General features: G+C 42.5%; 1 protein-coding gene across 1 annotated transcript in view; it reads left to right on the top strand.

Annotated features, from left to right (window-relative positions):
* CAMK2A (calcium/calmodulin dependent protein kinase II alpha) overlaps positions 1–15,062 on the top strand; it is a 263,773-nt gene that overhangs the window by 232,953 nt on the left and 15,758 nt on the right. Inside the window, exons 15-16 of the mRNA XM_044281129.1 lie at positions 1,723–1,771; positions 3,202–3,277. Coding sequence (XP_044137064.1) covers positions 1,723–1,771; positions 3,202–3,277 — 125 coding nt within the window. The remainder of the gene's footprint in view (positions 1–1,722; positions 1,772–3,201; positions 3,278–15,062) is intronic.

Here is a 15,062-nt window from a genome sequence, read left to right as displayed (position 1 = left end):
TTAGTGATGACAGCCCTGGGAACTTTCCCAAGGCCCCAGGCTGTCATTGCAACCAATCAGAGCCCCGCGATTTGCCTTAGGCGCTCAGATCGGAAAGGCAGAGGGAGCTCCCCCCTCTGCCTAGCCCTAGAGATGAGACACGCTGATCCCAGTCATTATAATGCACCATGACATAACAGTACATCGTAGTGTGCATAAGGGTTAAAGGAGTATGGTAGCTTTATTAAGTTATCCCGTATGCACAGGACAGGAAAGAACTATTAGATTAGTGGAGGTCCAACAGCTTGGACCACCACAATCATAAGAATGAGGACTCTGTACTTTGAAGGGTAATCCAAAATTGAATGGAATGGCTGGTCAAGTGCGCACTGTGCCACACCAATCATTCTTTGTGGAACTGCTGAAGATAACCAAGTACAGTACTTGGCTATTTCTGGTAGTCCAATATAGAATTAACAGGAATAGCCCTTTAACAATGAAATTCATGTACTTTTAAAGTCAAGGCCATCAAACTGCACAGTGTATCTTATCATACACCTGAAAAAAAAAGTACGGTGTTCCTATAATGTTCTACTGGGGTCCCTTGGGCCCTCCCAGAGGAAATGCTTCTGAGCCACACTGTCCATCTATACAGTATTTGTACCCATTACTGTCTTAAAGGATAGGCCTGCTGGAGGATCTTCTGTTTCTTAGGTCGGTCATTCTGAAACTGGTTTTCTAGGGTTACACACAGATCTTTAAATGACCCATCACTCAATTGCATACTTGCCAACTATTCCAGAACATCTGAGAGGATCGTGGAGATCTCCTGGACTCCTGATAGAGTTGGCAAATATCCAGGGTGCTGGGGAAGCCTCCCAGCATCTCCTGGAATTCAGTCCTAAGTCTTTGTGTCTCTGATGCTGTATCATCAGCACCGACTGTTCTCCTGCAAGGGTCTGTCAAAAAGTTATTAAGTATGCTGAATTGTGCAAGTATGGGCTACTGACATAGGATGTAACCCTGAAAGACCCCCTTGAATATTTAAAGTAAATGTTAGGTAGATACTGCTTAATTTATGAACTCATAGGAAAATGGAGAGAATACATCAACCATTTAGAAAACTGCTAAGCGTAGTTCTCTGCTGTATAGTATCGGCACAATCTAACAGCACACAGTACTCTGCCAGTATGAGCAACCATTCTTTTCTTTCTCCTCTGACTTATTTTACAGAACCAGTTCTTTGCTAAGCAAAATAAGGTAATGGGCAAATATGAAAGGAACATATGACAAATTGTCCTGTGCCTTTTTGCCCAGCAGAGGACAATGTCAGTCTTCAACTTGGGGCTCACAGAGGAATGAGCAGCTGTGTTTGTAGTCACAGCTCTGTGCGCAGTCAGTTGGTGCAGCTGGTATTGGGATATGTGGGAGAAATTAATAATGAGGACTGCACCGGATGGGGCTGGTATTCCATGTTCTCAGGAAAGGAAGGAAACAGAGCTCCCTGAGGTGCTGTCACTACAAAACATTATAACTACATAAAAATATATTCTACTAAAACTTTCTTTTTTCCTGGTGAATGGTGACCTCTAGTGGCCAATATAAAAAATACAGAGGTTTTTCAACATCTTCTGGACAGAACAAAATCGCCTTCTGGATAAGGTGCTCTTCTGGTGCCCAAGACAACTGTCATTTGGTTTATGTTGGAATAACCCAATTCTACCTCCTTCTCATTTCATCCAGGAATCCTCAGAAAGCACAAACACTACTATTGAGGATGAAGATACCAAAGGTAGGTGAGGGGAAGAATTGGTGACCACATGAAGAGAGGTTTTATATGGTTTACATGCTCCAAATTAGAAAAATTGTCTGTAAATGAAATCCCTTCCAATCAAGATCTATCTGATAGCATAGGCAAAGCAGTGACGCTCTACAGAAAATTAAATGTTCATATAAATATATGCTCCCCAGTATTTTACTGCACCTTATTAACAGGTCTAGGCAGCTCAGGTACCACAGTGCAAAACTTCTAACAGCGCCCTCCTTGTACACTGTACCTTCTGGGCTGTGTTCACATCAGGTTTTTCTCCCATGTTTAACATATACATATGACATGTATGTTAAAAAGGTTTTTTGAGCAAGACTCTCGTTTGTCGGATTACTCGGTCGCTTACATGGCACATGAAATCATTGCTTGGTGGCAATGATTAGGGATCTGCTGGCGAAAAATAGTGAATCTGAGTATGAACAGATTTAGTAACGATCGATCCTAGTAATGATCATTCATCCCCATACAGTGGAGATGATTGCTGCGTGTAAATTCAGTTCACATGAGCGGCCAATATCCATTTACTCTAAGGCCTCATGCACACGACCGTTGTTTGGGTCTGCATCGGATGCGGACCCATTCACTTCAATGGGGCTGCGATAGATGCGGACACCACTCTGTGTGCTGTCCGCATCCGTGGCTCCATTCCACAGGTCCGCTAAAAAAATATAACGTCCTATTCTTGTCCGCGCTTTGCGGACAAGAATAGGCATTTATATTGCCGGCGCCCATTCCGCAAATTGCGGAAGGCAACACGGGCAGCTTCCGTTTTTTGCGGATCTGCGGTTTGCGGCTGGACAAAAGACACTGTGGTACAGCTCCGTCAGTTTATTCCCCTGCCAGAACAGCCTGCAGGACAAGTCTAACTCTAGTGTGAAAAAAGCCTAATATTCCCAGTCGTGAATTATCGGCTACTAGCAACCTATAGGTGGCACCAGAGAGAAGGTTTGCTTCCTTTTGGAAGAGAGCAAGGTTGCATACTATTTCCCAGAGATCGTTGCCTGTAAGATACTTTCCACTAGCTGGATCTCCGCAAGGAAAGCCAGTACCCCCCTTAAGTGGAAATTAGGCTGAGTTCACACTTCAGTTATTTGGTCAGTTATTTCCATCAGTGATTGTGAGCCAAAACCAGTAGTGAAGCCTAGGCAGAGAGAAGGTGTAATGGAAAGATAAGTGTCTGTTCTGTGTTTTTGACCCGCACCTGGTTGTGGCTCACAATCACTGATGGAAATAACTGACCAAATAACTGAAGTGGGAATTCAGCCTTAGTGAAAACTGTATTCCATATAATTTTGTTAAGATATCTCTTTGCTCTTTAGAATTCCCTCTGCACCATTCCACATTGATCAACCATAAGACCCCAGGATTAACACTCATTTTTCTCATGCTTGTAGTGAGAAAGCAGGAAATTATTAAAGTGACAGAACAGTTAATAGAGGCCATAAGCAATGGAGACTTTGAATGCTACACGTAAGTAGCACCAAGACTGTATTTATAATAATAATAAAAATATATATTTCCATCACCGACGCATATATAACATAACTCTTTTATTAGTAATCTCTTCTCTTTATGTTATTCTACTGTATGTAACAAATGTTTCCACAGTCTGTATAAGTTCTTTTAGGAACTGGTTTTCTTTTCTGAGCTCCTCCTCCTTGTTGTATGGCATAGTAATTATGGTAGGTATGTAAGTCATGGCCTCAGCTGATACTCTTTGTTCCTTAATTGCATCCCTCCATTCTGTTCATACAAGGCATGTACAAGCAGGGGCAGACTGGGAACTTAAAGTGGCCCTGGAAAAAAAAAAACATAAAAGTGGCCCCCATGTTGTAGGCAGGTCCAAATTGACTCGACAATGCAACACAAGTAGCCAGGGCCAACGCAAGTAGATGAGGCTAACACAAGTAGCAAGGGCTAACACAAGTAGATGGGGCCAACACAAGTAGCCAGGGCTAACACAAGTAGATGGGGCTAACACAAGTAGCCATGGCTAACACAAGTAGATGAGGCTAACACAAGTAGCAAGGGCTAACACAAGTAGATGGGGCCAACACAAGTAGCCAGGGCTAACACAAGTAGATGGGGCCAACACAAGTAGCCAGGGCTAACACAAGTAGATGAGGCCAACACAAGTAGATGGGGCCAACACAAGTAGCCAGGGCTAACACAAGTAGATGGGGCCAACAAAGGAAGTTGGGGTTATTAATACCATAGTACAGCACAAAATAGACTTCCAGCAGAACTAAATACCACAGTGCAACACAAAATAGCTGCCCCACTATGGGACTTAATAACTTCCATGTTCTGTCCTCCTCCTCCAATTATCTGTAATTAAGATATGAAGCAGGGGCTTAGAAGTTGAAATGTGGGCAACAGCACCATGCCAGCCTTGCACTCAGCATGCTGCCTGGACATCCTCTAATAATGGCCAGGCCTGTTTCCTGACATGACTGTGTCTCTGCGCCATTTGTACATTGACAAATATGTTATGCTTGTGGCACACGAAGGTGAACAGCAGGACAGGGTGCCATGGGCTCCCATGTTCTGCTACAGTATCCTGGAACAGAGATACATTTGAATTCAGGAGGAGGACCTGCAGCCACTGGCAAGGAACATAAGTGCTCCAAGTGGCAGAGAAGAGGGCTCCAGCATTCCCCTGAGCATCGACCCACCGGAAAATTTCCCTGTAGGGTCTATGGTCAATCCGCCCCTGTGTACAAGTGACGTCACCTGTAGAAAAGCAGGAGATGCTAATTCTATTAATACATTGACACTGCACATCTGAAATCTAAAGTATGTCCACACACCAACACTAAAGTCAAAAGTCTATTATTAATAAATAAAAAATCTAACAAACCTGATTCATGTTAATATATTCAGTTCATCCTCTTTAGTTATGCTTTCCTTACAGCCACCTGGATTTTAAATTTCTATACAGCCCCCTCATAAGCAGTTTGTGTCAAGGGTCTGGTTTTACACCTTTGAACCTGTAGGTTGTGTTGCCAACTATCCAAGGTTTTCTGGACAGTTTGTAAAAATAGGTGACTATATTTCCTGTGTCCGTGATAGTTTTAAAGGCTGTTGGTATTTGATTGGTTTATTTTTGTGGTAATTATCAACATTTTACAGTTCACAGTAAATGCTGGTAATGAGGTGTTATCAGTATATTCAGCTATAGACATGTATTACTTATAATCTTTATCGTTCGTTATGATTTTCCAATTTGTCCAAAAAACATATTGGCTGTGATTTTGGGATAAGTTGTCCAGAAAAAAATAATTCTTTCAGCAGCCGAGAGTTTCTTAGAGAAGAAAGCACGTGGGCGCCATTTAATAGCTGATGGATCCTGCGACAAGCCTGCTGCTACCCCTACCAGTATACCAGCAGAAGCAAAACATTCCTTTACCGCTGAAAAGGCATGTAATGCCTCATCAGACCAGACTGAGAAATCTGCACCTTTCTTAGTATGGTTTAACATTCAAGATAAATTTACGATAGTAATTGGTGAACCCCAAAAAATCGCATGAGCGCTTTCCGATTTTCGGGTCGATTCCAGTCCAACACAGCACAGACTTTTTCCGGATCCATACGAAGACCCGAAGATGAGAGTAGGTAACCCAGAAATTGCACTTCTGGAACCATAAATACACACTTCTCCTATTCATTTTATAGTCAGAGCAGTCCATGAAGAGGCGTTCATTTTATAGTTGGTATAGTCTGTCAGGTGACATTCATTTTATATTCAGTGTGGTCCATCAGGTGGTATTCATTTTATATTGAGTGCGGTCCATCAGGTGGTATTCATTTTATATTCAGTGTGGTCCATCAGGTGGTATTCATTTTATAGTCAGAGCGGTCGATCGGGAGGTGTTAATTTTATAGTCAGTATAGTTCATCAGATGGCGTTCATTTTATAGTCAGTGCAGTCCGTCAGGTGGCATTCATTTCCGCCATTTGATGGAGATGGTGCTTCCATTATCGTAATTGTTCTCCTTCTATAATGGAATGTTTTGTGATTATTGTTCATTATTTTCTGACACTACTGTTTTTGCACAAAATTATATTTCTCCTTTTGTCCTCTTAAAACAAAGAAAACAAGCAACTATACAAAGTACAATCGACATGGGAATACATTATACATGGGAAGAATACTATTGAGTTTTTTTAGTCAGAGAAAATGGTTTTATCAACAGCATTTATTTGAATGGGGAAGTTTAGGTGGCAAACATATGGATTTCTACAAACCCTATGCAAGTGAATGGAATTGAGACTTCTCTCAGACCTGTTATTGATTTGTTCCTGGGCCTACTGTTCCACACAATATTGCTTGTTCAAGACTTTGTTACTCTCTCTACCCTCGGATTGCTAACAACAACTTTACCCTTAGTTTATTTTGTACTTATGTTTGGACTGTTGTTCTTTAAAAGGAATCTCTCACCAGTGACCTCCCTATCATACTGTCACATATAGAGGGTAGGGGAGGGACACAGAACTAGGCCTGAAGGCTAGGGAGAGCGAAAAAGTCACCTCCTAGGAAGCCCCTAAACCTGGTCCTGACTCCTGTCAGTATGTATAGACCCTGAAGGTGGGAAAATACATAAGCTGTAACCTAGACCCTAGGAGCCCTGAAATGCCCTAGTTAGTGGCAGGGAATGAGACCACTGGTTCCTTCCCAGGTGAACGAACCAGTGTCTCCCTGAGGCCTAGAAACAACAAGCACAGGGGAACAACCAAATACAAAGAACAGTACAACTTATCTTATAGAAAATGGATGAGCAGGAACACAGGTAAGGTCCACCCACCAACTCTTCCAAATCCAAGCAGACAATATCAACCGCATGGTATGAAGTTTAAGACCAAACTAAGTAGGGAATGCAGTATTGACCACGAGCTGCACCTGACAAGAGGTGTGGTCATTACCAAACCACAACACTGCGAATCAAGAGACTGTCAGTTAACCTCACGTGCAGTCAGTCTCTCCAATCTTCTAACCTCTGTCACAGAAGATGCCATGACAGTACCCCCCCCCCTTCTACAGGTGACCTCCGGACACCCAGGACTGACCTTATCCGGATTAGCCCTGTGAAAAGCTTTCAAAAGGTGACTGGCATTAACGTTGGACACTGGAACCCATATTCTCTCCTCTGGACCGTAACCCTTCCAGTGAACGAGATACTGGAGGAATCTACAGAGAATTTGGGAGTCCACTATCTTCGTAATGTGAAATTCAAGATTACCGTCCACCATGACAGGAGGGGGTGGCAGGGAGGACAGTTAAGCAGGTTCGACATATCTCTTCAGTAAGGATTTGTGGAAAACATTATGATTCTTTAAAGCCTGCGGAAGGTCAAGACAAAAGGCTACCGGGTTAATAATGGCACCAATAAACCTTGGGTCCAACTTCCACAAAGGTACTTTCAACTTAATTTGGACAACCACACAGAATCACCCAGTCTCAGGTCTGGACCACTCCTCAGCCATTCGTTTATACTTCTTGCCCATATTTTTCAGGATACAAAGATGACAAAGAAGAGGAAAATCTTTCCTCTTCAGGTATACCAGAAGTCTCAGTACCAGAAAATGTGCCAAACTGTGGATGGAACCCATATGCCCCAAAAAATAGCGACTTATCAGTGGACTCCTGCCTACGGTTATTTATGGTGAACTCGGCCAAAGACAAAAAATAAGACCACTCCTACTGATTCTCTGAGACAAAACATCTCAGATAAGTCTCCAGATTCTGGTTAGTGCGCTCAGTCTGTCCGTTCGACTGAGGGTGAAAGGCCGAAGAGAAGAACAGTTGCACCCCATAGTGAGTGCAAAACGCCTTCCAGAATCTGGAAACAAACTGAGTCCCCCTATCAGACACCACATCAGAGGGAAATGCCATGTAGCTTCACGATGTTGTCAACAAACACTTGTGCAAGAGTTTTAGCATTAAGTAGCCCTGGTAATGCTATAAAGTGCGACATCTTACTGAAGCGATCAACAACCACCAGGATCACAGTTTTTCCTGAGGAAGTCGGCAAATCTGTGTTAAAGTCCATGGACAAATGAGTCCAAAGTCTGGACGGGATGGACAACAGAAGTAGAGATCCTGAATGCTGAGTATGTGTCACATTAGCACATGCACAAGTACTACAGGCTGACACATAGCCCTCCACACATTTACACAACCCAGACCACCAGAATCTACAAGAGATGAGATGGACCATGGATCTGCTCCCAGGGTGTCCTCTAAGAACTGTACAGTGATGTTCCTCGAACACCTTGTGCCATAATTCAGAAGGAACAAACAACTTTCCCGGAGGACAAGAATCTGGTGCATTTCCCTGGGCCTCCAACACCTCTGCCTCAAGGTTGGGATAAAGACCAGATATTACTACCCCTTCAGACAAGATAGGAAAGCAACGCGACAAGCCATAGAAACATAGAATGTGTCGGCAGATAAGAACCATTTGGCCCATCTAGTCTGCCCAATATATCTGAATCCTATGAATAGCCCCGGCCCTATCTTATATGAAGGATGGCCTTATGCCTATCCCATGCATGCTTAAACTCCTTCACTGTATTTGCAGCTACCACTTCTGCAAGCCATCCTCCTTGGCGTTCTTAATCCCAGGGCGATAGGTGACAATAAAATTAAATCTGGTAAAAAAACAACGACCATCTGGCCTGCCTTGGGTTCAGACGTTTAGCCGACTCCAGCTAAGCCAGATTTTTGTGATCAGTAATTACCGTAATGGGATGAACCACTCCTTCCAACCAATGATGCCATTCCTCAAAAGCCAACTTAATGGCCAGCAATTCTCTATTGCCTACGTCATAATTTCTTTCAGCAGCCGAGAGTTTCTTAGAGAAGAAAGCACATGGGCGCCATTTAATAGGTGATGGATCCTGCGACAAGCCTGCTGCTACCCCTACCAGTATACCAGCAGAAGCAAAACATTCCTTTACCGCTGAAAAAGCATATAATGCCTCATCAGACCAGACTGAGAAATCTGCACCTTTCTTAGTATGGTTTAACATTCAAGATAAATTTACGATAGTATTTGGTGAACCCAAAAAAATCGCATGAGTGCTTTCCGATTTTCGGGTCGATTCCAGTCCAACACAGCACAGATTTTTTCCGGATCCATAGGAAAACCCGAAGATGAGAGTAGGTAACCCAGAAATTGCACTTCTGGAACCATAAATACACACTTCTCCTTCTTAGCATACAATTTATTCTCGCTTAGGATCTTTAAGACCTGTCTCACGTGATCCTGATGCTTCTCCATGTCAGGGGAATAAATTAAAATATCATCCAGATACACCACCACAAACCTGCCTACCAGATGATGAAAGATGTCATTTCTTCAGGGGTATTAAAGGCTGTCTTCCATTCCTCACTCTCCTTGACCCTTACCAGATTATATGCCCCCCTCAAATAGAGGGGATGGGAGGGACACAGAACTAGGCTTCAAGGCTAGGGAGAGCGAAAAGCTCACCTAAGCCCCTAAACCTGGCCCTGACTCCTGTCAGTATGTATAGACCCTGAAAGTGGGAAAATACATACGCGGGAACCTATACACTAGGAGCCCTGAAATTCCCTAGTTAGTGGCAGGGAATGAGACTACTGGTTCCTTCCTAGGTGAATGAAACAGCGTCTACCTGAGGCCTAGAAACAACAAGCACAGGGAACAACCAAATACAAAGAGCAGTACAACTTATCTTTTAGAAAATTGATGAGTGGGAACACAGGTAAGGTCCACACACCAACTCTTCCAAATCCAAGCAGAGAATATGAACCGCATTGTATGAAGTGTGAGACCAAACTAAGTATGGAATGCAGTAATGACCGTGGGCTGCACCTGACAAGAGGTGTGGTCATTACTAAACCACAACACTGAGAATCAAGAGACTGTCAGTTAAACTCACGTGCAGTCAGTCTCTTCGATCTTCTAACCTCTGTCACAGAAGGTGCCGTGACACATACTGTTTGCATAGACACATAGCTGTAATTCACCTAATAAAATGCTGTTTTTCATCTGTTGATCCAAGGCTCCATTCCTGAGTTTTCTTAATATGTGTAGTGTCCTAGAGCAAGTACTTTGGACGTTTGTGGATATTTACCCCTATTGCTACTACACAAAGCCATCATCTCCCTACTTTATTGCACATTGAAGGATTAAAGAGGCTATGTCACCAGAATTAACCCTATTAAACCTGACAAACTGCCTGGTAGGGCTCATCATGCTGATTAATACTATACATTTCTTTTGTTTGTATGATAAACAGATGCAGGGAAATCTGTGTTTTTATTCATATGCAAATTAGCAATTGGAGCATCAGGAGGCGGGGTTGAATCCTTTGAGCACTGCTTTGTAACACCCCTTGTGCTCTGCACACTCCCCTCCCCTTCATTGACAGGGCTAGACATGCAACTGAGGGCAGAGCTGTGTCCTAGTGTCTACATATCATATACTCTATGTACTATAGCTTCACCACACTGAGATCTGCTAATAAAACTAATATACACATTACTGCTTTATTCATAGGCACAATAATGATTAGAAAGACACCAGTAAATATGTGTCAGCTTATAAGCATTGGAAAACATGCATCTCTACTGCTTGGTGGTTAAGTGATTGTTTTGCATGTAGAGATCCTAGGTTTGAATCTTAGGAGAGACTTCAACAATTTTTTCTTTCACATTTATCCCCTAAGAAAATTATATACCATTTATCATATTGAGAAGTTTTTTTCTTTTTTTTAGAAAGCTAATAAATATTACTGGTTTCTTTATAATCATATTTTGTGTCTGTGAATAAACCAGTAATATGTTTTAGCAAAAAAAAAAAAAACAGAAAACTCACTATTCTCAATATAGTAAGTTATTATTATATAACTATATTTTATGTCTTATAGCAAAACCTTTTATTATGGTTTTAATTGAGAGAGAGAAAATATATAACAGAAAGAAAACTCATATCTCTCCTGGGACTTGAACCTAAGATCTTTGCATGCATAGTAGACCACTATGCTACAACATCACCAGATAGACATACATATTTTTTCAATGCTTATAAGCTAAGACATATCACTGTTATCTTTCTAATCATATATTGTGCCTGTGAATAAAGCAGTAATATGTAGAGTAGCTTTCTGAATAGATTTCAGTGTGGAGAAGCTAACATAGTAACATAGTACATAAGGCCGAAAAAAGACATTTGTCCATCCAGTTCGGCCTGTCATCCTGCAAGTTGATCCAGAGGAAGGCAAAAAAACAAACAAACTGTGAAGTAGAAGCCAATTTTCCCCACTTTAGGGGAATAAAAAATTATTTCCCGACTCCAATCAGGCAATCAGAATTAATCCCTGGATCAACGACCCCTCTCTAGTAGTCATAGCCTGTAATATTATTACACTCCAGAAATACATCCAGACCCCTCTTGAACTCTTTTAGTGAACTCACCATCACCACCTCCTCAGGCAGAGAGTTCCATAGTCTCACTGCTCTTACCGTAAAGAATCCTCTTCTATGTTTGTGTACAAACCTTCTTTCCTCCAGACGCAGAGGATGTCCCCTCATCACAGTCCTGGGATAGATCTCTGTACTGACCCCTGATATATTTATACATAGTAATTAGATCTCCCCTCAGTCTTCTTTTTTCTAAAGTGAATAACCCTAATGTTGATAATCTTTCGGGGTACTGTAGTTGCCCCATTCCAGTTATTACTTTAGTTGCCCTCCTCGGGACCCTCTCTAGCTCTGCTATGTGTTCCTTGTTTACAGGAGCCCAGAACTGTACACAGTACTCCATGTGTGGTCTGACTAGTAATTTGTAAAGTAGTAGGGCTATGTTCTTATCAGGGGCATCTATGCCCCTTTTGATGCAACATATTATCTTATTGGCCTTGGCAGCAGCTGCCTGACACTGTTTTTTGCAGCTTAGTTTGCTGTGTATTAAAATTCCTAGATCCTTTTCCATGTCAGTGTTACCGAGTGTTTACCATTTAGTATGTACGGGTGACTTGCATTATTCCTTCCCATGTGCATAACCTTACATTTGTTAGTGTTAAACCATATCTGCCACTTATCTGCCCAAGCCTCCAATCTATCCAGATCCCTCTGTAGTAGTATACTGTCCTCTTCAGTGTTAATTACTTTACATAGTTTAGTGTCATCTTCGAAAATTGATACTTTACTATACAAGTATTCTACAAGATCATTAATAAATATATTAAAGAGAATAGGGCCCAATACTGACCCCTGAGGTACCCCACTAGTGACAGTGACCCAATCTGAGTGTGTACCGTTAATAACCACCCTCTGTTTTCTATCATTGAGCCAGTTACTTACCCACATACAGACGTTTTCTCCCAGTCCGAGCATTCTCATTTTATATACTAACCTTTTATGCGGTACAGTGTCAAATGCTTTGGAGAAGTCCAGATATACGACATCCATTGATTTGCCGCTGTCAAGTCTAGAACTTACCTCCTCATAGAAACTGATTAAATTAGTTTGGCGTGGCCGATCCCTCATGAAGCCATGCTGATATGGCGTTATTTGCTTATTTCCGTTAAGATGCTCTAAGATAGCATCTCTTAGAAAACCTTCAAACAGTTTACCCACAACAGATGTTAAACTTACCGGCCTATAGTTTCCAGGCTCTGTTTTTGGACCCTTTTGGAATATTGCCACCACATTTGCCATGCGCAAATCCTGTGGGACATTCCCTGTCAGTATAGAGTCTGCAAATATCAGAAATAAGGGTCTGGCTATGACATTACTTAATTCCCTTAGGATACGGGGGTGTATGCCATCCGATCCTGGCGATTTGTCTATTTTAATCATTTTAAGTCGCTGATGTACTTCTTTCTGGGTCAGACAGGACACTTTTAATGGGGAATTTATTTTTACATTCTGCATGTCATCTGACAGTTTATTTTCCTCAGTGAATACATTGGAGCAAAAAATATTTAACAGCTTTGCTTTCTCCTCGTCGCTCTCTGCGACTCCCCCCTTATTACTCTTTAAAGGGCCGACACCTTCAGATTTATACTTTTTAACATTTATATAATTGAAGAACATTTTAGGGTTAGTTTTACTCTCTTTGGCAATTAATCTCTCTAGTTTGGCTGCTTTTATTTGTTTTTCTACATGTTCTATTTTTTTCCTTATAGTTTTTCATTGCTTCCGTGCTGCCCTCCTGTTTTAGTGATTTATATGCTTTCTTTTTGTCATTTATTGATTTCTTTACAGTTCTATTTATCCACATTGGTTTCTTTTTGTTCATTAGCCTTTTATTCCCATATGGTATGTACCTCTCCCAATGAGATTTTAGGATGCTTTTAAAGATATCCCATTTTGTCGCTGTATTGGTTAATACTAAGTCCAGTATGGCCGCCCCTCTAGTCGGGTCCCGAACCAGTTTGGAGAGGTAATTGTCTTTGGTTATTGCCAAGAACCTGTTTCCTTTATGAGATATACAAGTTTCAGTTTCCCAGTCTATATCTGGGCAGTTGAAGTCCCCCATAATAACCACCTCATTATGATTTGCCGCCTTGTCTATCTTGTTTAGTAGTAGATTTTCTGTGGTATAATAGGTGGTTCATAGTAAACTCCTATTAGTAATTTATTATTGTTTTTAGCTCCATGTATCTCTACCCACAGTGACTCCACATGTTCATGTCCCTCACTTATATCTTTAAGGAGTGTGGGCTTTAGACAAGACTTTACATAAAGTCAAACCCCTCCCCCTCTCCGGTATTGACAATCCTTTCTAAACAGACTGCAACCTTGTAAGTTAACTGCCCAGTCATTGCTATCATCCAGCCATGTCTCAGTTATTCCCACTATGTCATAGTTCTCCTCACACATCACTAATTCCAGCTCCCCATTTTTATTAGTCAGGCTTCTGGTATTTGTATACATACATTTGAGAGGTTTATGTACATTTTTTACCCTACACCTTTCCTTCTGAACTGTTCTAGTCCCTCCTTCCATTCCTCCCCCAGTCCCACTACCTTGCCCCCGGTCTCTATCTGCACTATCTTCCCCTTCTATAATGTAATTTCCCTCCCCCTCAGTCCCTAGTTTAAACACTCCTCCAACCTTCTAGCCATCTTTCTCCCCAACACAGCTGCCCCTTCCCCATTGAGGTGCAGTCTGTCCCTACAGTAGAGCCTGTAGCCGATAGGGAAGTCGGCCCAGTTCTCCAGGAACCCAAACCCCTCCTTCCTACGCCAGTTCTTGAGCCATTTGTTAACCTCCCTAATCTCCCGCTGCCTTTCTTGTGTGGCTCGTGGTACAGGCAGTATTTTGGAAAATACTATCTTCGAGGTCCTTGCCCTAAGCTTTTGACCTAAATCCCTGAAATCATTTTTAAGGACTCTCCACCTATCTCTAACTTTGTCATTGGTTCCGATATGGACCATGACCGCTGGATCTTTTCCAGCCCCTCCCAGTAATCTGTCAACCCGATCCGCGATGTGTCGAAGTTTAGCGCCAGGAAGACAGCACACTGTTCGGCTATCACGGTCTTTGTGACAGATTGCCCTATCTGTTCCCCTAATAATGGAGTCTCCCATTACCAGCACCTGTCTAGCCTGCCCTGCTCTCTTGGTTCCCTGCTACTGAAGCTGATATTCCTCTGACTGGCAGAGGAAGTGTCCGGCTGCAGCAGTGCTGTCCCTGGACTGACATCCCCCTTATCTGCCAAGCGTGCAAACTTGTTGGGGTGTGTCAGATCAGGGCTAGCCTCCCTGGCACTCTTCCCTCTAACCCGCTTTCTAACTGTTACCCAGCTAGCTACCTCACTTTCCTCAGCCTCCTCTCTGTCACCCTCCCACTCATCTACCCCAAAGAGTGCTTGCACCCTCCGCTGATCCCTGAACTAGGAGCTGGGTAGACCACCTGTTCCTCCTGGATGCGGAGAAACAGGAGTCTAAACTGGCCGAGCTGCAATGGGATATAAACATAAACAGACTATGGATATGGCAGGAGAGTGAAAGACTTCCACCTCTACCTGCCACAGACACACTGACTGGATCCCTGGACACAAGTGCTGAAGTCCACACACAGACATAAAAGGACACAGCACACATAAACACTCAGGACTCAGAACCATAGCTGCAATAATAACAGACACCACATAGACATAAACTTAACATCACATAACAACATTTATGACCACAAGGGTGGCCCTCACTGGTAGGTGGTATAAGGGACCAGGAGGGTGTCTCCAGCTTACAAAGAAGGCTG

Source organism: Bufo gargarizans, chromosome 2 (assembly GCF_014858855.1).
Source record: "Bufo gargarizans isolate SCDJY-AF-19 chromosome 2, ASM1485885v1, whole genome shotgun sequence".
NCBI classification, from domain to species: Eukaryota; Metazoa; Chordata; class Amphibia; order Anura; family Bufonidae; genus Bufo; species Bufo gargarizans.
The sequence above is the reverse complement of the archived record's forward strand: the minus strand, read 5'-3'. Positions and strand labels throughout refer to the sequence as shown.